Source organism: Miscanthus floridulus, chromosome 8 (assembly GCF_019320115.1).
Source record: "Miscanthus floridulus cultivar M001 chromosome 8, ASM1932011v1, whole genome shotgun sequence".
NCBI lineage: Eukaryota > Viridiplantae > Streptophyta > Magnoliopsida > Poales > Poaceae > Miscanthus > Miscanthus floridulus.
In genome coordinates, this window is record NC_089587.1 from 64,233,660 (window position 1) to 64,255,675 (window position 22,016).

General features: G+C 45.9%; 1 protein-coding gene and 1 pseudogene across 1 annotated transcript; one reads left to right on the plus strand and one right to left on the minus strand.

The window, feature by feature from the left end:
- The first annotated feature begins 427 nt into the window (after positions 1-427).
- Positions 428-7,321, plus strand: LOC136472334 (tryptophan decarboxylase 1-like; annotated as a pseudogene).
- A 12,271-nt stretch (positions 7,322-19,592) lies between these two features.
- Positions 19,593-21,618, minus strand: LOC136469229 (uncharacterized). Its single transcript, XM_066467513.1, has 3 exons — positions 21,217-21,618; positions 19,728-19,819; positions 19,593-19,614 (listed from the first exon to the last, which is right to left on the minus strand). Exons 1-3 carry the CDS (start codon positions 21,616-21,618, stop codon positions 19,593-19,595), a joined length of 516 nt encoding a protein of 171 aa, XP_066323610.1.
- Between the last annotated feature and the right edge of the window lie 398 nt (positions 21,619-22,016).

The following is a 22,016-nucleotide window of genomic DNA, read 5'->3' on the forward strand; positions in this document are numbered from 1 at the left end:
GGGGGCCTCCATCGATAAAAAAAATTCCCGGTTTCAACTTTGCCGAGTGTCGGGCACTCGGCAAAGGCTTTGCCGAGTGCCCGATAAAAGACACTCGGCAAAGTTGGCTTTGCCGTCACTTTTTTTGACGAGTGCTGTTCGCCGAGTGTTACAATCGGCGAACCATTTGCCGAGTGTTTTATGCCTTTTGCCGAGTGTTTCGGGCACTCGGCAAACTCAAGGAGTCCGGTAGTGCCTATATAGCCAAACCCTAGCTCTCCAGCTTTTCCTCACCAAAGTAACCAGCCCTGGCTAGCTAACGAGTTCAGAGCTCGATCGCCTGCCTCAATCAGCTTCGAATTCTTCATTTCGTCCACCGACCGACCACTGCTTGCTCGATCTTTAGTAAAATCTGCTATCTACTCCGCTAACAAAGATCCTAACAAGAATGGGCAGCTTGGACACCAACCCTACCGCCTTCTCCGCCTTCGGCGACGACGCCAGCGGCTTCTAGCCGCTCAACCGCGACGACGTCCGCTCCTACCTCCACAAGGCCGTCGACTTCATCTCCGACTACTACAAGTCCGTCGAGTCCCTACCCGTGCTGCCAGACGTCAAGCCGGGGTACCTGCGGAACGAGCTGCGGTCCGCGCCGCCTACATCGTCTGCCCCGTTCGACGTCACCATGAAGGAGCTCAGGGCCTCCGTCGTCCCGAGGATGACCCACTAGGCCAGCCCCAACTCCTTCGCCTTCTTCCCATCCACCAACAGCGCCGCCGCCATAGCCGACGACCTCATCGCCTCCGCCATGAACACCATCGGCTTCACGTGGCAGGCCACGCCCGCCGCCACCGAGATGGAGGTCCTCGCGCTCAACTAGCTCGCGCAGCTCCTGCGCCTGCCGCCTGTTAAAAATTAGGATCACAAACCAACACAATTGCGCGGTGGTAAGATGAAATAAGCAAGGGAATGCTCAAGAACACAAGGAAGAACTACGATGAACACCAGAAGCAACCGACAGGGCGTCGGCTCCCCTTTTCACCTTTTTTCAAGACCCGATTACAAACTGTTTAAGACACTTACTCATACCCTAAGCATCATGCTATTTATACCAATAGCAAACATACACTGTGACACACACAGATTATTTAAAAACATGACACATTTCTGCTAAACCGCCACTGCTGCACTACGTCGTGGTCCAGAGCACGATCACCAGCATCAGCAACTGCTCCCGCGCCATCCCCGATTTGAAATCCTGCACTCCCGCTCTCGCCTCTGCTGTTATCCACGTTACCACAAGTCCCACATCAGCAGGCTTACGCCAACAATCTCCCCCTTAAGCCTGATGATCCTCAAGCTCAAGTTCTCTGACCCCCAGCAAATGTTTCATCACACTGAACTTGACTGCAGGCATAGGCTTTGTCAATGCATCTGCCTTCTGCTCAAGAGTGTGAATCTTCTTGACAACAATCTGCTCACGCTCAACACATTCCCTGATGAAATGAAACTTCACATCTATGTGCTTACTTCTCCCATGAAACACAGGGTTCTTCATCAATGCTATAGCAGAGCTGTTGTCAACATACAGGCTTACTGCTTTTGGTTCTGTCCTAGTAATCTCTCCCAGCAAATTCCTAAGCCACAGAGCTTGCTTAGCTGCTGCTGTTGCTGCCATGAACTCAGCTTCACAAGATGACAGTGCTACAGTCTTCTCTTTGTGAGAATTCCAAGTGATCAGCCCCTCATTCAGATAAAAAACCATGCCACCTGTACTTCTTCCCACAACAACACCTCCACTGTCACTGTTAGTGTAACCCACCAACACTTCTGGCTTCTTCTCCTGAGTGTACACTAAACCAAGATTCAATGTTCCCTTTAAATATCTCAGAATTTGCTTCACTGCCTTGAAATGCTTGACAGTAGGCTTCTCCATGAACCTACTTGCCATACCAATAGAGTAGGACATATCTGGTCTTGTGTGCAATAGGTACCTCAAACAGCCAATGATTCTTCTGTACCTTGTTGCATCAGTTCTCTCACCCTGTTTATCAGCATCCAATTTCATACCAGGATCCATTGGAATCCTTGTAGCATTACAATCACTCATCCCAAACTGTTCTAGCACTTTCTTGGCATAGCCTGTTTGCTTGACAGTGATGAAATCTTTCTTCTGCTCTACCTCAATACCTAGATAGAATGACAACAAACCAAGGTCACTCATCTCAAACTCGGAGGTCATTTGCTTCTTGAAGATTTCAATCTCTCTTGGATCTCCTCCAGTCACCAACAGGTCATCTACATACACCCCAAGTACTAGTTTTGACAGTCCCTCACCTCTTGTGTAGACAGCAGGTTCTGTCACACACTTTCTGAATCCAATCTTCTTTAGACTGCCATCCAGCTTCACATTCCAAGCTCTAGGAGCTTGTTTTAAGCCATATAAAGCTTTTCTCAGTTTGAGTACCATCTCTTCTTGCCCCTTTTTTTCAAAACCTTCAGGCTATGACACATACACATCCTTAATGAGTTCACCATTCAGAAATGCAGTCTTGACATCTAAGTGATGTACCTCCCAGCTTCTGTTAGCTGCCAAGGCCAAGATCAGTCTCACAGTTTCTAGCCTTGCTACTGGAGCAAAAACCTCTTCATAATCTATGCCTTGTCTCTGAACATAGCCCTTTGCAACTAATCTAGCTTTGTACTTCACAATTTCTCCTTCTGCATTTTTCTTCAATTTGTAAACCCATTTTAACCCAATTGGCTTCTGACCAGCTGGTAACTTCACCAACTCCCATGTCTTGTTCTTATTGATGGATTGGATTTCACTCTCCATAGCTTCTATCCAATTCCCATCACCAGCTGCATCTTGGTAGCAAGATGGTTCTTCCATGACTGCTAATAAAGCTTCCACTTCACTGTCAGAGGTTAACTCCACCTCCACTGTGTCTTGATATACCTCATTCAAATTTCTAAACCTCACTGGTGTTTCATCATGGTCACTTGAGTCAATCATGTCCACAACACCATGAATCACATTGTCACTCTGAGCTGGACTCGCATTTTCTCCTGTTGTCTGACTGTCAACAGTATCTGACAGTGTTTCAGTTTCGTGCTGAACTGACCCACCTAATTCACCAGTAGACTCAACACTATCTCCTGCATTCCCAACTCCCCCTGAATGTTGATCTGGATGAATTTGAGGATTAACACCAACCCCAATACCTCTAGTAAAGATCTGAACAGTTTCACCAACTGTTTCTTCTGAAAACTCTGAATTTTCTCCAAGCTCAGTGTTCCATACCCAAGCAACCTCTTCTTCAAAGATGACATCCCTACTCACTACCATCTTTCTGGTTTGAGGATTATACAATCTGTGTGCCTTGCTTCCATCCTCTACACCAAAATAGACCATAGGAATACTCCTGTCATCAAGCTTTTTCAAATGTGGCTCTGCTGGCCTGACATTTGCTTTGCATCCAAAAATCCTTAGATGCCCCAGATATGGCTTTCTGCCTGTCCATCCTTCAAAAGGTGTACTATAGCCCATTGCTTTTGTTGGCAACCTGTTTAACAAGTACATTGAATGTTTCACTGCTTCAGCCCAAAAACACCCAGGTACATTCATGCTCTTTAGCAGTGATCTACTCATCTCCATAACTGTCCTATTCCTCCTCTCAACAACTCCATTTTGTTGTGGGGAATAGGGTGTAGTGAATTGTCTGTCAATCCCAGCTCCTTCACAGATGCTCTTGAAAGCTGTTGACAAAAATTCACCTCCCCTATCTGACCTCACAACCTTGATCAAATTTCCACTGCTATTCTCTGCCACTGCCTTGTATTTGGCAAATGCAGCTGCTGCTTGATCCTTAGTTTTCAGAAAGAACACAGACATCCATCTTGTGCTGTCATCCACTACTAGCATGAAATATTTGTTGCCACTAGGAGTCTCTGGTGTTATGGGTCCACACAAATCTATATGTACCAACTCCAAAGCATCACCTGCTCTCCATTTGGCACACTGAGGAAATGACTTCCTTGTCTATTTTGCAGTCAGACAAGAATGACACACTTGATCTGGGTGCTCAATCAGGGGTATCCCTCCAGCCATCTCCTTCTCCACCAACATTCTAATTGATCGAAAGTTGACATGGCCAAGTCTGCCATGCCAAAGCCATGACTTATCACTGACATTGGCTAGGAAGCACACTGGTTCAACAGCATTGAGCTCAACCTTATACAATCTATTCACTGATCTATGAACTCTCATGATAGTTTGCATTTTGCTTTTCTCAATCACCTCTATCAGATCATCATCCATCACCACTCTGTGTCCTATTTCAGTCAATTGACCTAAACTCACTAGGTTACTCTTCAACTTTGGTATGAAATAGACATCATTCAGTAACCATTGATCACTTGAAGGACCTTGAAACAAAATTGATCCTCTACCATGAATCTCTACTGCTGACCCATCACCAAACCTCACCTTGCCACTAACAGAATTATCTATACTTCTGAATTTATGATGTTCACCAGTCATATGATTACTAGGGCCATTGTCTAAGTACCACACATCTCTACCAGAATCATCATCACCGGTAAAATACAACTCTGGAAAAACTTTTACCTCATTCAGAAACAAACTCTCTGAGCCTGATCAGTTTTAGACAACTGACAATCTGCCTGTTCTGATGTCACTGATTCAGTAAACAGCACATCAGGCTCATACTCCACTGCTTTGACATGGTGTGCTTCTTCCTCTTTCTTCTTCTCTCCTGGACACTTGTTGGCATAGTGTCCATACAGATGGCACTTGAAACATTTGATATGACTCTTGTCTTTCTTCCCAGAGCCATCTTTCCCTCCATCTGCTTGATTTCCACGGCCACCATTCCCTCCACTACGGCCACGGCCTCGTCCACGGCTGCTGCCATGTCCTCTTCCACTCCTTGAGTTCTCTCCACCCATCTTCTTCTGCCGAGCCTCCCACTCAGCTTGGGTCAGTAACACTTGACCAATGTCTGACTTGGCACCTCTTGCTCCCCGCTTGGTGCGTTCCTCAAAGGCTTTCAAACGACCAACAGCTTCATCAAAGGCAAGCTTCTTGAGATCATAGAACTGCTCGATCCTGGCAATCACATTGATGAATCTCTCAGGCACTGTATCAAACAACTTCTTCACAAGTGTTGAATCATCAAGTGAACCGCCTAGATTTGCATACCTCACTGACATGCTTGTTAGTTTCCCAGCATACACATCGATCGACTCCTCCTCTTTCATCTTCAAGCCATCAAACTCGCTCTTCAATGTCTGCAGCCGCGCCTCCTTCACCCGCTCTTCCCCCACGAATCTCGCCTTGAGCGAATCCCAGACGTCCTTCCCGGCCTTCTTTGTGGCGACCTGCATCAGCAGATCATCGGGCAGGCACTGGAGCAGATGCGCTCGTGCCTTGATGTTTTTGGCCTTCCTCGCTGCAACTGCCGTCGCCCCTTGATCCGACGTCTCCCCCGTCGGCTCCATGATCTCCCACACTCCCTGATCCTCCATGATCGCCTAAACTCGGATCGGCCAACTGGTGTAGTTGGTTGCTGTCAGCGCCGGGTAATTGATCCAATCGCCTCGGTCACCACCGCCACTGCCACCGCCCGAGCTCCCACTCCTTTCACTCATGGCTGATCAAAAACTCACACTTTTTGTTGATTTGCACGCTTTGATACCAGATGTTAAAAATTAGGATCACAAACCAACACAATTGCGCGGTGGTAAGATCAAATAAGCAAGGGAACGCTCAAGAACACAAGGAAGAACTACGATGAACACCAGAAGCAACCGACAGGGCGTCGGCTCCCCTTTTCACCTTTTTTCAAGACCCGATTACAAACTGTTTAAGACACTTACTCATACCCTAAGCATCATGCTATTTATACCAATAGCTAACATACACTGTGACACACATAGATTATTTAAAAACATGACACATTTCTGCTAAACCGCCACTGCTGCACTACGTCGTGGTCCAGAGCACGATCACCAGCATCAGCAACTGCTCCCGCGCCATCCCCGATTTGAAATCCCGCGCTCCCGCTCTCGCCTCTGCTGTTATCCACGTTACCACAAGTCCCACATCAGCAGGCTTACGCCAACACCGCCCAGCTTCTTGAACCGCACCGGCGCTGCTGGGCGCGGCACCGGTGGCGGCGTCATCCTGGGAACCACCAGCGAGGCCATGCTCGTCACCCTCATCGCCGCGCGTGACGCTGCCCTCCGCCGGAGTGGCTCCCAGGGGGTGTCCGGCCTGCCGCGCTTGGCCGTGTACGCCGCCGACCAGACGCACTCCACCTTCTTCAAGGCGTGCCGCCTCGCCGGCTTCGACCCGGCCAACATCCGGTCCATCCCCACCGGCCCGGAGACGGACTACGCCCTCGACCCGGCGAGGCTGCTCGAGGTCATGCAGGCCGACGTCGACGCCGGCCTCGTGCCGACCTACGTCTGCGCCACGGTCGGCACCACGTCGTCCAACGCCGTCGATCCGGTGGGAGCCATTGCCGACGTCGCCGCCGTGTTCAATGCGTGGGTCCACATTGACGCCGCCTACGCCGGGAGCACGTGCATCTGCCCGGAGTTCCGGCACCACCTCGACGGCGTGGAGCGCGTCGACTCCATCAGCATGAGCCCGCACAAGTGGTTGCTCACTTGCCTGGACTGCACGTGCCTGTGGGTGCGCGACACGCACCGCCTCACCGACTCGCTGGAGACCAACCCGGAGTACCTGAAGAACGACGCCAGCGAGTCCGGCAACGTCACCGACCTCAAGGACATGCAGGTCGGCGTCGGCCGCTGTTTCCGGGTGCTGAAGCTCTGGATGGTCATGCGCACCTACGGCTCCGCCAAGCTCCAGGAGCACATCCGGAGCGATGTCACCATGGCCAAGATGTTCGAGGATGCCGTGCGCGCCGACGACCGGTTCGAAGTCGTGGTTCCCAGGAACTTCGCGCTCGTGTGCTTCAGGATCAAGCCCCATGGCGGCGGCATGACGGAGGAGGACGCCGACGAGGCCAACCGTGAGCTCATGGAGCGCCTCAACAGGACCGGGAAGGCGTACTTGGCACACACGGTGGTCGGCGACAGGTTTGTGCTGCGGTTCGCCGTGGGTTCGTCGCTGCAGGAGGAGAGGCACGTCCGGAGCGCGTGGGAGCTCATCAACAAGACCACCACTGAGATCATGCAGGAACAGATCGTTGTGGAGTAGTAGTACTGAAGTCGTTATACTTGGATTGAGATATTATTTGATTCTTTGTTGTTTGACCAAAGGAGGAATAATAAAGCCAATTAAACATATTTCGTCCGAAGGAGGAATCTATATATATTTTTCTCTGCGGTGCTTTTTGGATCTTTTCATTTGGAGGAATTAAAATCTACTTAATAAATTAAGCTATTTGGCTAAGAATTTGACATTCTACCACTTTTCAAAGTTCACATATAAGCCTATCTCAGATTCATAGGGTGCGAGATGGAAATTGATTCTACAGATCACCATTCTATGTTTCTACTTTGCAACTTAGAACACACTCTTCAATTCACTCCTCTACGGTATAAATGCAGCACATAAGTATCTCTCTCGTATATCCAATACTAATATACAAATATAATCCATATATAACCATATTAGCTTAATTAATATGTGTTTAAACTATAATTATTAAAATGAATTCAATTCCAAGGATCCAAACATGGCCTAATTAAGATGAAAATGTGAGGCATATATGCATGTTTAGTGCTCAAAAGATTTATCAATAGATTCATATTTTTACATGCCTTCTTTTATTAAGATGTTGGGTAGTAGTAATTTGTTATAATAGATTATACTAGAATCTAATGTTCAAAGTAATCCTCCAACTATATGACATGATGGGCATACACATGACCAAGATTTTTTTTGTTGCTGGCTGCTGCTGACACTCTACTCAGAAAAACATTTTTAGGATCGGTCAAAACCGATCCTAAATCACAAATGGCTACAAACTTGCTTATGTGCATTCTTGATAATTTGAGTCCATGACCTAAGCCTCGTGTAAAAACCCCTCCTTACCACCGTACTAATTATTTAATATTGACTTTTACAAATCTTTTATTGAATATGCCCCCCCTCTAAATGATGTCAAATGAAAAAAACTTCTGCAAAGTTTTATATCTCGTCAAACACTACAACCTTAGTATAGAGCGTGCCCCCGTCTAAGATCATTTGAAAATTCAAAAAAGGTGAGTAAAATAAAAAAATATATAAATTACATAGTTTTATATATCGTTGAGCTATAGAATGTTATTATAATGTTTAATTCATCCAACTTTATTTGAAAAGTTATGAATTTATTTGTGTGGCACCTATTTAGAGGTGATCCATAGAATACATCCGACTGGTAAAGTGTTTGTCACTAGAAAATGCAGGTAATTTCAGGTGCGATCAATATTACTAACCGCTTATAGAAATATATTTTTAGGGGTGATTCGTTAGCTAAGTCCATCAAATGACGTTTCTATGGGCCACCAAAATTATAATTGCCTCTCTAAAAGAAGCAAGCCTCTAAAACTTATTTTTGTAGTAATATGATGGAAGTGTGACTTGGCAGCTGGTTCCAAACTTGCGAACTTAGCTGGTAAAGGTTCCTTTTGGTGGAACTTATCCATCTAGATTTAAGTTCTCGACTTGATACGGGTGGTAGGGCTACGCGCCTGTCATAGTGAGTGTGCTCGCATTGCATATACATGGGCGTACGTCTGTACCATGTGATTTGAAAAAGAAAATGCGTGATATTGTTGTTGTAATCTTGAAACTTCTTTCCTCTTAATGAAATACGGGCAAATCAGCACGTTTGTGAAAAAAAAAGATTTAAAAAAGAAAATCAGATTCTTTACTCTCAACAGTGGTAGTAGCTAGTTTGTACCTTTTTTTATGATGTTGGGAACATGACCTAGCGCGTAATTTTCGTCAAGGAGGGGAAGAAGAAAAGAGAGAGAATAATACAAGGAATAAGAATGAAGAGAAGTGGAAGCATTGCGTATGTCCGCTCTATTTCTCCGGTCATATGTCAGTCAAAAACTCAAAATTATCACGTTTTATCTGATCACTTTGGCTCACATATATGCACGCATCATCTGTAGATATTTGCCAAGAGCAACGGTCAATGAAATTGCCCAACCTGCTAACTAGCCGGACTACTAGGAGCGGACGAACTGTAACAATCAAGTTGGTGAGTCAGTAAGCAATTACGCTGGCGATTGAGCAGTCAGCGTTTGCATCTGATGAACCATTGCATGCTACAATGGTAAATGCTGTCATCAACGAGTGAGGTTAACACTTGACTTGAGTTAGCCATAGGGTCAAACTATACCCCATCTGGCCGTGGTAGAAAGTAACATTTTTCTTAAGGTGACTGCCGGAGTGCTGGTAAAATAAAATTAGAGTGAAGGCCCGGCAACGACAAATGACTACTACAGAAATAATTTTTAGAAACACCTTCATTTTAATCGAGCTTACGGCTCTATCAAGATTGTCTCTAAAAATGGTTTCTAAATCGGCCTTTATCTAGAAGCCGATTTTTAAAGGCGGCTGGAAAGCCCATCCGCCTCTACAAATACCCTCTATTTTAGAGGAGGCTAGAAAGCCCAACCACCTCTAAAATAATATTTCCAGAGGTGGCTAGCTAAAAATTCTACCTGTCTCAAGGTAAATGGATTTTTGGTTGGCAATTTGGCTGCCTCTAAAATAGGTACAACATAGTAAAATTTTTATTTTTTCTACAAATCAAGTGAGATGAAGATAAACTTTATTTGAAAGTTGTATCTCCGTAACTCACCTTACACTTAACAGTAGTTGGAGGGAGACATCGATAGAACTGGCATGCGGAGACACATTATTTAACGTTTTTTCTGTACACGAATATGGCCATACTATATGGGTAAAAGTATTGCTTGCATCCGTTGCATCTGAGCAGCATGCAGGCATGCAGTCGCTGTCATCGGATCAACGCATAATCTCAGTAAAACCAGCGCGCATGCAGTCGTCGCGATTCCACTTTCCAGAGGTCGAATGCAACCAATAACGTACACGTACGTTTTATTTTATACTTGCGGAAAGGAGCCGGCACCACACGCATGAGATATATAGATACAGTAGCTTTGCCGAGTGCCAGGGACACTCGGCAAAGGCCCAAAAACACTCGGCAAATGCTTTGTCGAGTGTAACACTCGACATACAATACACGGCATTAATTTGTCGATAAACAGTAGTTTACCGAGTGTTTTTTATCGCGTACTCGGCAAATAGTTTGCCGAGTGTCAATAAACACTCGGCAAAAATAAACTCTCAGCAAAAAAATGGTAACAGGATGGCACGGTGACGGCGATTTTGCTGAGTGCACGACGGAAAAACACTTGGTAAAGTTTCTCAACTTTGCCGAGTGTCAAGACGAAAACACTTGACAAAGTTTCTAAACTTTGCCGAGTGTCAAGACCAAAACACTCGGCAAAGTTTGTGTCCAGCCCAAAACACTCGACAAAGTTTCTAAACTTTGTCGAGTGTCAGGGCTATAACACTCGGCAAACTTTAGAAACTTTGCCGAGTGTCACGCTCAAAACACTCGGCAAACAAGCGCAACGACCAGATTTTATGGTCACTTTGTCGAGTGTCCATTAGAATACACTTGGTAAAACCAAAACACTCGACAAAGAAGGTTCCCAGATAACAGAAAATGGCCGCTTCGTCGAGTGTTTTTCCTTGACACTTGGCAACTCCTCTCTTTGCCGAGTGTTACACTCGGCAAAGCGACCAAGATCCCCTTTTTTTACTAATCTGTCACGTATAACGGACCCCTCTCAATTCACAATAAACCATGACAATTCACAATAAAACATCATCATAGGCATAATTATATGTCACAGGCATAATAAACCATCATCATAATTCACAATAAACCATCATCACAAGTCATAATAAACCATCATCACAAGTCACAATAAACCATCATCACAATTTACAATAAACCATCATCACAAGTCACAACTAAATCACAATAAGCCACAATTGCAAATGCAATCACTGCGGAGGCCCTTGGAACCTCTGCGACAAATCCGGGTCTTGAGACTGATTATTTGATGCCGCCGATTGATTCTGCATAAAAGAGAAGTATTCGAAACAGTGTTAGCTTCCTTTTTAAGTTGCAGGAAAATGATATATAGGTTAGTACTAACAACTCTAGCAATGTTAAATGACAATAAAACATATATATTTTTGCTAAATTCAACATGATAATAGATTCAATTGCCTTCGCCACATTAACTGAGCCATCTAGATTCAACTGCTGCTGCCAGTTGCAACATGGTGTTAAGCACAGCTTGTTAATTTCGAGCAATTTATATCAAAAAAACAAATCTACTTGCATCCACCAGCGAGTAGCTAGCTAGCTGGTCCATGAAAAGCAGTAAAATACTTGCAGATTTATATCAAGAAAAGCAGTAAAATACTTGCAGATGTAATGCAGTAGCTAGCTGGTCCACCAGCGAGTAGCTAGCTAGCTAGTCCATGAAAAGCAGTAAAATACTAGTTGGTCCATGAAAAGCAATTTATATCAAAAAAACAAATCTACTTGCAGACACAATGAGCTATTTCAGCAGTAAATGTTTCATTTGACGCTAAGTGCATACTGAAGAAATACATGCTTGTGAAACTTACAGTCATGCATATAACGTAAATGTTTGTTGTGGTTGGTTTCTGTTCATCTTTCTTGTAAGAAGTCATTATTTTATGGTTCTTTTATTTATATATGATCCCCAAAATACAATTTACTTTAGCATTATGTATTGATATGAAGTTTCAAGAACTGAAATTTTGCATGTGATGAAAACAACAGGCTGCAAGCAACTCCTCCCAGAATGTAGAGCTCATGCTGCAGGAGACCAGCACCCACCCTGATGGCGGGAGCCTTGTGGTGTTTGCGACTGTGGATGTGGATGCCATCCAAGTGACAATGAGTGGCGAGGACCCTTCCTACATCCTCCTTCTCCCCCTGAGCTTTGCCATCTTCCCAGCCACCAACCCTTCGCCAGCAGCAACCAGCACAAGCTCCAGCAATGGCAAAAGCAGCCCAGGTAACACAAATGAGCCTGCCAATGGCTGCCTCCTCACCGTCGGCATGCAGATGCTAGCTAGCGCGGTGCCCTCAGCTAAGCGGAATCTCTCCAGTGTCACTGCAATCAACAGCCAAGTCTGCAACGCCATCCACAAGATTACAACCGCACTCAAAGGCCAAGGCGCTAGGGTGAGCGGGTTTGAACTAGTGGCTGCTGCTGGCTCTGACTAGTAGGAAGAGTGGGAATAGAGGAGAGCATGTCCATGCAGATCAAAATGGTGCTGCCAGTTAGCTGGTCCACCAGCGAGTAGCTAGCTAGCTGGTCCATGAAAAGCAGTAAAATACTAGCTGGTCCATGAAAAGCAATTTATATCAAAAAAACAAATCTACTTGCAGGCACAATGAGCTATATCAGCAGTAAATGTTTCATTTGACGCTAAGTGCATACTGAAGAAATACATGCTTGTGAAACTTACAGTCATGCATATAACGTAAATGTTTGTTGTGGTTGGTTTCTGTTCATCTTTCTTGTAAGAAGTCATTATTTTATGGTTCTTTTATTTATATATGATCCCCAAAATACAATTTACTTTAGCATTATGTATTGATATGAAGTTTCAAGAACTGAAATTTTGCATGTGATGAAAACAACAGGCTGCAAGCAACTCCTCCCAGAATGTGGAGCTCATGCTGCAGGAGACCAGCACCCACCCTGATGGCGGGAGCCTTGTGGTGTTTGCGACTGTGGATGTGGATGCCATCCAAGTGACAATGAGTGGCGAGGACCCTTCCTACATCCTCCTTCTCCCCCTGAGCTTTGCCATCTTCCCAGCCACCAACCCTTCGCCAGCAGCAACCAGCACAAGCTCCAGCAATGGCAAAAGCAGCCCAGGTAACACAAATGAGCCTGCCAATGGCTGCCTCCTCACCGTCGGCATGCAGGTGCTAGCTAGCGCGGTGCCCTCAGCTAAGCGGAATCTCTCCAGTGTCACTGCAATCAACAGCCATGTCTGCAACGCCATCCACAAGATTACAACCGCACTCAAAGGCCAAGGCGCTAGGGTGAGCGGGTTTGAACTAGTGGCTGCTGCTGGCTCTGACTAGTAGGAAGAGTGGGAATAGAGGAGAGCATGTCCATGCAGATCAAAATGCCTTCCAAGTCCAGTTATTTTTGCTAACAAACATATAGCAGGTGCAAGCGAGGATTTGACAAGAGCCCGAAACATATCGTAGGTGCAAGCGTCAAATGAAACATTGAGACCAACCACAACAAACATTCAATCTGCAGTATAAGGTGTCAAGTGACTCACAGGAGCAGTTGTGGGTGGCTGAGGTGGAGGGAATAACATCGGTGGCGGTGGTGGCAAAGGTTGACCCATACTCGATGTAAAATTCTGCATATATTGGAATATTTGGTTCATCCTCAACTGATTTTCTTCCTCCATCCTCTGCCGCTCGGCCTCTATCCTCTGCTAAATCATCTTCTCCATCCTTGCCTCCATCTCCTCCCATTGCTTTGTTTCTGCTTCCACCCGGGCCTATAACATTTCATCCCAATGTTACAATGCAAAGCTAAAGTACGTAACAATCAACGAATGATGAATAAAACAGAAATAACCTAGAGAGTCTCCATCTGGAACTGTGTAGCGGTTGGCCGTGGGCTTATCGCCAGGCTCGCGCTCGTGCTCCTTGCTCGGATCTGGGAGAGAGTGGGAGTAGAGGCCGTGTCGATTGTACTGTCGTCAATCCAGTACCGGCCATGCTTCTTGCCTCCTCCCATCCTCATCATGATTTCTCCATCAAGATCCTAGGTGCTCGGATCGAACTGTGGCCCATGAACCTGCCTTGCCATTGCTGTGTACTCACTAACACGGCTGTGGATGCTGGGATCGCTGTACGCCTCGGGGGGGTCCTCCGGGTTGAAGTCGATGTTTGCTGTCACCTTGCCCTTTTTGGACAGAACCCATGCCTTGAACTGGGAGCAAGGCTGGCCATCATGTGACGACGACTACGACAAAAATGCAAAATAATTAGAAATTATGCAGAATTGAGCGTTAGAATAAAGAAATGAATTCGCGTACCCATTTTCCCTGTATTCATCGAGGCTCAGGCTACCTTGATGGTGTGATGCATGTCGCATCAGCAAACGCCGGTCCCGCCAAGCGTTGTGTGTCTACACCCACCCGGGCTCCAGCCACTTGTCCACCATGTATTCCCAGCACTGGATATGCTGGGCGCACCAGTATGGAGGCACCTATGTCATCAAGTGTATGACATATGAAAAAATGAAATTAAGCGTAATTAATCTCATAAAAAGTAAGTATTAATGTTCTATATTTACCTTCAAAAATTGTTCCCAAGTCAGGTTCATTGTTCTGGCCTCTTCTTTTTTAACCTTCATCCCTCTGTGTTGAGCATAGTAGTCGATGATGGCCTGGACGCGCGCCTCGTAGTGCATGTCCTTCACGAGCTTCTTTGGCGGCTTCTTCAGAGATGGAGTCCGCCTTGGCCTCGTACCCCTCCTGGCATCTATAGAAGTCCTGCATATAGATGTGATGTATACAGTCATTACTTTAAAAATGTCTAGTGAATGTGATGTATTGAGCAATGTAGTGCGAGGGATACTTACCCACAGCTCGCCCTTCACCCGCTCCGCCTTGTTGGGGAATGCCCTACCATCACGATCAGCGACGTTGAGGGCGGTGATGTAGTGGTCCCACGTGTAGGCCGGCTGCAGCTCTTCGCTGAACTGCACTAAGCCAGGGAAGTGTAGCCTGCACAAAAGGCCAAGGATGCCGTTGACCTTGAGGTTGTGATCACCCCCACTGACCTTAATCCAACCCCTGCCCAAGTGATTAAGATAAATTATTAGTTTCCATTGTAATTTTCAACATATCAAACAAAAAATTATTGACAACATCTAAAGTTACTTACTTTTTCCCAGATGGTCTAATCATCGGGTGTCTCTCAAGAAGTATCGGTCGCCTCAAAAGGGTTGAGGGACCTCACAACCAGACCTGGGAACCAACAGCCTCCTCCTCCACCTGCTCTTGCTCCTGCTCCTCCTGTACCTCCTCCTCATCACCAGAGGTGTCCTTGGAAGGTAACTCCTCGTCACCAGAGGCATGCGCGGAAAGTACCTCCTCAGACGACGACGAGGGAGCTATAGGCGATGGGGGCCTCGCCCCTTTACCCTTCCCTCCACCCCTGCCTCGACCCCTCCCTGAAGCTAACCCTGAAGCTCCGATCTTTCCATAAAGTGCCACGATCTTCCTCGTACCGCCCACCATTGTTCAATCACCTATAATTAAAAAGAGTAAACCAATCAGCACAGATAAACAAAACATACTTAGAAAGATATGACAAATAATAAATAAATTAGTACGGCTCATACATGTATTAGAAATAATCATCATGATCGGGATTAGCTGGATCATAAGTCTCATCATCACTATCACGCGTGTCGATATAATCATCATGATTGGAAATGTCGTCATCACTGTCATTGCCTAAATGTAATTGCTGAAGTAATTCTAAGTCCTTCACATTCTGAACCTCGTCTGCAACGTCCTCGTCAGCAACCCTTTCATTGTCTACTTCCATTCTGATCGCTTCGGTTAAGTCTATCTCAAAACTCCCTTCGAGCCCATCTTCTAGGAAGAAGTCTCTGTCATATGTGTTGGGGTCTATGTTGTAATCTTCATTGTTTGGTACAGGTAGTTTACCGTGTGGTGATAACTTGTACACAACATCCCAACCCTTAAGACGGTCGTCGGTTTGGCACGGGTATGAGAGATAATAAACTTGTGTGGCTTGTTGAGCCACAATATAGACATCGTCTCATGGTAAGACGGATGATTGTCGAATTTCGACTAGCCCATGATTAGGGGTCCGTCTCACTACTGATGGATCAAACCAATGGCATTTGAATATGACTGGATTAAGAGGTTTGCAACCATGAAACATGAGTTCATATATTTCTTCAATTCTTCCGTAGTACTCGACCCCATCAAAGCCTGGCGTAAAAACTCTGGTATTTGTGGTTCTTCGATTGGGCCGACTCTGCTCGTGGCTTGTTATGTGAAAGCGATAGTCATTCATGTCATAACCGGTAAACGACCTGACCCTATAGGCACAACCATCGGCAACCTGTCTCAACTCGGCACTCATAGACGCATTAGTTTGGCCTTGCAAGTTCAAGCAGGGTGGTTCGGTATATTATTCGCATGTACGAGCAACTTGTAATGCCAAACTAAGTACGAGCTAAATTGGACTATACCTTTTGTTCGAACCAAGAAATGAAATCGGGCATTCCATTTCCCGCACCCTCTCTGAGAAGGGTCTCAGCTTCCTGCGGGGTAGGTTCCCTTGATTCACGCTAGAATTGACGATGAAATTCCCTGTACCAACGAGAAACATGGGAGTTGGTAATAGAATAGTGACTACTTGAGAACAAGTTTGTTGAGAAATTACAGCATGTACGGCTCCACTTCAGATAGGTTGGTCAACACATACATCATGATAGTGCACCACTCTTCATGTTTCAAGGTCTTGTTGGTCGCACCAGTTGCACTTCCGAGTTGCCCTTGGAAAATGCTAAGGCTCGATTCATCTTCACTGGCATTGTAACGAGGGGGTGGATTATGCATGCTAGGAAGGTTGTTAGCATAGTATTTTATTGTGAAGTTTGACACCTCCTCTAGAATGTATGCATCTGCAATGGATGCTTCAATTTTGCATTTATTTTTACATTTAGTTCAAAGAACCTTTTGACATCTCTCAATTCAATAGCACCAACGGCCCTGCACAGGCCCCTCCATCGTGCTTCATATGGGAGGTGCAGAATCATATGCTGCATCGAATTGAAGAAGCCAGGTGGAAAAAATCTTCTCCAACTTACAGAGCAACATAGGCGCCATTATTTCCATTTCTGCAACCACGGTATGAGATAACTCCTTGGCACAAAGCTGGCGGAAGAAATTGCTCAACTCCGCTAGCACCTGCCAGACATGCTCAGGGACATAGCCTCGAACCATCACCAGAAGTAGGCGCTCAAGCCATATGTGGTAATCATGACTCTTGAGCCCGTTGATTCGCATAGTAACTAAGTTCACTCCCCTCTTCAGATTCATTGCATACCCATCAGGGAACATTGACATTTGGAACCATTCTAGTACCTCCCTCCTTTGGGCCCTCGTCAGGACGAAATCGGCCTTAGGCTTTCTCCACGACTAGCTTGCCGGCTCTGGGAGGCACCATGTCTAGGTTTGGTCTATTGCATAACCTCGCTTGATCTACTCTAGCCTTAACGTTATCCTTTGTCTTATCAGGAATGTCCATGATTGTACCAAAAATTGCCTCGGCGATATTCTTTTCAGTGTGCATTACATCAATATTATGTGGAAGAAGAAGATCATCAAAATAGGGGAGGTTCCACAAGCACGACTTCTGAGTCCAGGCATGTTGCTCGCCATATCCCACAAAACCACCTTCTTATTTATTGACATCGAGAGCATCTAACTGAGCATGAACCGTAGCTCCTATCATCATTTGCGGTGCAGGGTCTTTAACTACGACACCTTTCGTAAAGTTCTTGATGTCTAGTCTGAATGGATGGTCAGGAGGGAGGAATTATCGATGTTTGTCGAACAAAGAATACTTGCCACCCTTCGTCAACCAAATGAACATCAGAGAAGCCTTGCATACTGGGCATGGGAACCTCCCATGAACACACCAATAGTAGAAAATCCCATATGCCGGCAAGTCATGCAGGGAGTACTGGTACCAAACATGCACTTTGAAGTTTGTCTTTGTAGCCTGGTCGTATGTCCATACCCCTTCCTCCCAAGCACGGACCAAATCATCAATCAGATGCTCCATGTACACACTCATATTATTCCCCGGGTGTTCTGGAATTATCAACGACAAGAATATGTTCTGTCGTTGAAAGAGGATGCCAGGGGGAGATTGAGGGGGATAACAAACATGGTCCAAACAGGTGTATGGGGCAGCCGCCATTCCATAAGGATTGAACGCATCTGTTGCCAGCACAACACATACATTACGAGCCTCTAGAGCTTTCTCATGATGAATCTCATCAAACCTTATCCAGGCTTCGCCATCAGATGGGTGTACCATCTTCTCAGGATTGTATCGACGTCCGTTTTTGTGCCATGTCATCTGTTTCGCAGATTCCTCAGTCATGTAAAGCCATTGGATCCTCGGTATGAAAGGAAGGTACCATAGGATCTTCACGGGGATTGCGAGCTACCTCTTCTGACCATCACCAGAGTCTACCTCTAGGAACCTAGACGATTCGCACTTCACACAATACTTTTCTTCCGCATACTCTTTCTTAAGTGCACGAAGGAGTTTCTGTGCCTCGTACATGCTCTTTAGCAAGATGTGACCATCCGGGAGCAGGCTGCCAACAACTGTGAGCATAACATAAAAAATCTCGACTCAAGCTAAACTGGGACTTCATGGCCATTAGGCATGCAATGGCATCTAGTTGAGAAACCTTGGAATACCCGTGAAGGGGTTGCTGTGCCGCAGACCACATGTCATAATACTCCTTTGAGGTAGCCTCTGGCTCCTCCTCCCTACGTCCTTCATCGAAGTGTGCTTCATGATAGTCATTTAACATGTCTCCTACCCCAGCATCCCCATCATATTTCTCGATGTGTTGTCTCATGACCTCCTCTCTCCCACGATCGGCTTCACCATGGTAGATCCACCTGGTATAGTCTGCCGTAAATCCATTCTTGCAAAGATGTTTACCCATGACCAGCTTGGTTTGCTGACACGTGTTTGCACATTTGCTGCAGGGACACCAAGTGACACTAGCTCCTTTAACCCTTGCAAATGCCCGTTCCAAGAAAGCAATGGTCTTGTCAATCCATTCTTCGGTCCACGAACTCTGACTAAAGCGGCCCGTGTACATCCACTCATGGTCATCCATCCTCTAGCATATCAGCGAGTAATATAAAAAATCACGGTGCGTCTACACGTTCCTATACTATCTAATAGGTGAAGATAGGTCTGAATCCCACCCGAGGTTGTATAGATGGGGTTAGTTTCTATGCTCTACTCCTATTCGAGACAGAATTTCGGCAGCACCTCCCCGCTGTTCTCCAAATACACATCCTGGAAGGAAGATTGTGTATCCGGAGAACAACAGGGAGATGCTGCCGAAACTCTATCACGGATCGGAGTAGAGCATGGAAACTAACCATAGCTACACATCCTCGGGCTTTCCAAAAAACGTGGACAATTCAAAACAGATACAGTTATAGATATACAAAGATCTGCATATTTTCAACCGTATCTCTTTCGAACGGGAGACGCCTAGCTAGGTTACGTGATATACGAACATGATATGGAAAGAAGGGTCTTTTATGCCTCACCTTGCTGTCCTGCAAAGTGACGAGTCGAGGACGTTGCAATAGCCTCTCCTGCAATAAAAGGAACATAGTAGTGTCAAATCTAAATTTCGGCAGCACCTCCCCTGCACAGGGAGGCTTCCAAAACCTACAATAAATAAAACAGCACGATGGACGACAACCACATCCACACCAAACAAACAGCACGATGGCCGACAACCACATGCACATCTTATACCTTGCAAAAACACGACAACTCGAAGTTGTGGGGCGGCAGGAGGGCAAGGTGGAACCAGGCGGCAGGGCGGGGCAGGGAGCGGTGGCAAAAACCTGCAAGTTGAGACACACATATAGTCAGTGCATGTTTAGATTGCTAACATTTGCATGTGCACTATCTGTTACAGCTACAAGGTAGGTTGTGGCTCAATTTTAGAATAATAAGCATTTGATCATGATATAGCTAATAAATCAGTATTATGGTGACATATAGGCACTTGAAACACCTAACTATATTTATCTGCTAGAGGCATCCTCACTTAATAGTATAAGTGCTTAGACTGAGCAGGAGCTTAGTAGCTACTTATCACATGTTTACTCTTTAACAATTTTTCTGTACATGCAATGTATTATTGTTCATGCCAGTGTAACCAAAGCAAGAATATAAGACAGTTATAAGTCCAAGAACAAGAGACAGGGAGACATGATGCCAAAAATGAAGACAACTTTTTTTTTAAAAAAAAACGTGTTTCCATTTGTTTTAAAGCAAACTGGTGTGGGCTCTGGCGCTCTGCATTTTAACTGAGGTCATGACTGACTTGCTTCTGTCCATGCAATGCTTCAGAAAATTCTTAAAATAAATCAGAGATATTCTTAAGTTGCAATACTGATGAAACCATTCATTGCAAAGAATTATAACATAAATGTGAAATTTCCTAGTATCCGGAGGTCCCTTAGAACAGTTTCCTTGATTGGCTTGAAACCGTTCAAATCAGTTTCCTCACTGCAGCAGCCTTTGTCACTGATTGATAAGGACTAAGGGTATGTTTGGCTGAGCTGTGGTGGTGGGAAAACGCTGTTGTGGGCTGTGAACTGTGGGAAAGCTGCTGTGGGCTATGAGCTGTAAAAAAGCTGAAAGCTGTTTGGTTAAACAAGTATAAAATATACCTTCTGTCTTTATCTCTCTTGAAACAACTATGGAAGAGCTTTTTATTCCACCAATTTTGAAAAGCGGAAAGCCAAAAGCCAAAAGCAGAGTCAAACCAGCTTTCAAAAATATACTACAGAAAAACAGCTGCTTCTGAAAAAACAGCCTCAAAAAACGGCCCCTTTGGTTGAGCTTTTGACTTTTGGGGCCAAAAGCCCAACCAAACGGACCCTAAAGCTTGGGCTTAGTGCCGTAGGAAGGGCACCAAAAACAAACTAATAGAATGGAGTGCGGCACTCTGCTCTGCTGTCTAATTCCAGGTAGGCAAACACCGACAGTATCATAGTATGGGGAAAAGGAGGCCATGGTTTTGGCAATCAGAGCAGCAAGGTGTAGACACTGTATGATATAGGTTTCCAAATTCATTTGTTGGTACAATCGTAAGCCAAAAGGATGTCACTAAGATAACGGAAAAATGTAATTGGTAAAAATTAATCGGCTATGAAGAGCATAAATAATTCAGGGGGAAAAGAGGAGCACAGGTGCCACCGAGGCGGGAGGGTGAGGGTGGTGTTCCACTTACCTTGCGAAAGGGGAGTCTAGGCGACCGGTGCCGCTCCAGTGGCTCGCGAGGGCGAGGCGGCGCGGGGGAGGTGGCCGGAGGCGATGCGGCGCTGCACCGCGGCGAGCGAGGCGGCTGTACGCGCCGCGCCGGCCGGCAGAGGGCCCCCGCGAGGGAGTTGGCCGGAATTGGGGGCGCGGCGCTGCAGAGGCACTGCGCGGCGTCCTGCGGAGCGGCGGGGGCGCAGGTGCCGAGACGGGGCGGTGCCGCGACAGAATTCGGAGCAGCAGCGGCTTTCTCGACGGCGTCGACGCGGCGGCGGGGCGCTGTGGGGCGGGGAGGCGGCAGGGGGTGGCGGCGTGCGGTGCGGCGTGTGTGTGAAGGGTGTGTTGTGTGCGCGAGGGTGAGGGCCGCTGGGGGCATATGAAGGAGTATGCCGAGTGCCAAGATTGGCGGCACTCGACAAAGTATAGATATGCCGAGTGCCAAGATCTGGGGCGCTCAACATTATTTTTTTTTATTTTCATTACGGCCTGATATTGTGCAGTGGGGTCGGGTCGACGAATTTGCCGAGTGTCCCCTATATGACACTCGGCAACTATTCTTTTCGCCGAGTGTCAACTAGAAAACACTCGCAAAATAAATTGATATTTCATGCTCCACCGTCCTCCTTCTTCATAGCGTGTTCTACTAAATTTGTTACGATGTAATTTAAAAATACCTTGTCAAATTCACTCAACAATGCATATTTGATTTTTCTACTAATATTAATCCATTATTTAATGCAGTTATAGCTCAAATTCAATTTATATCAATTAAAA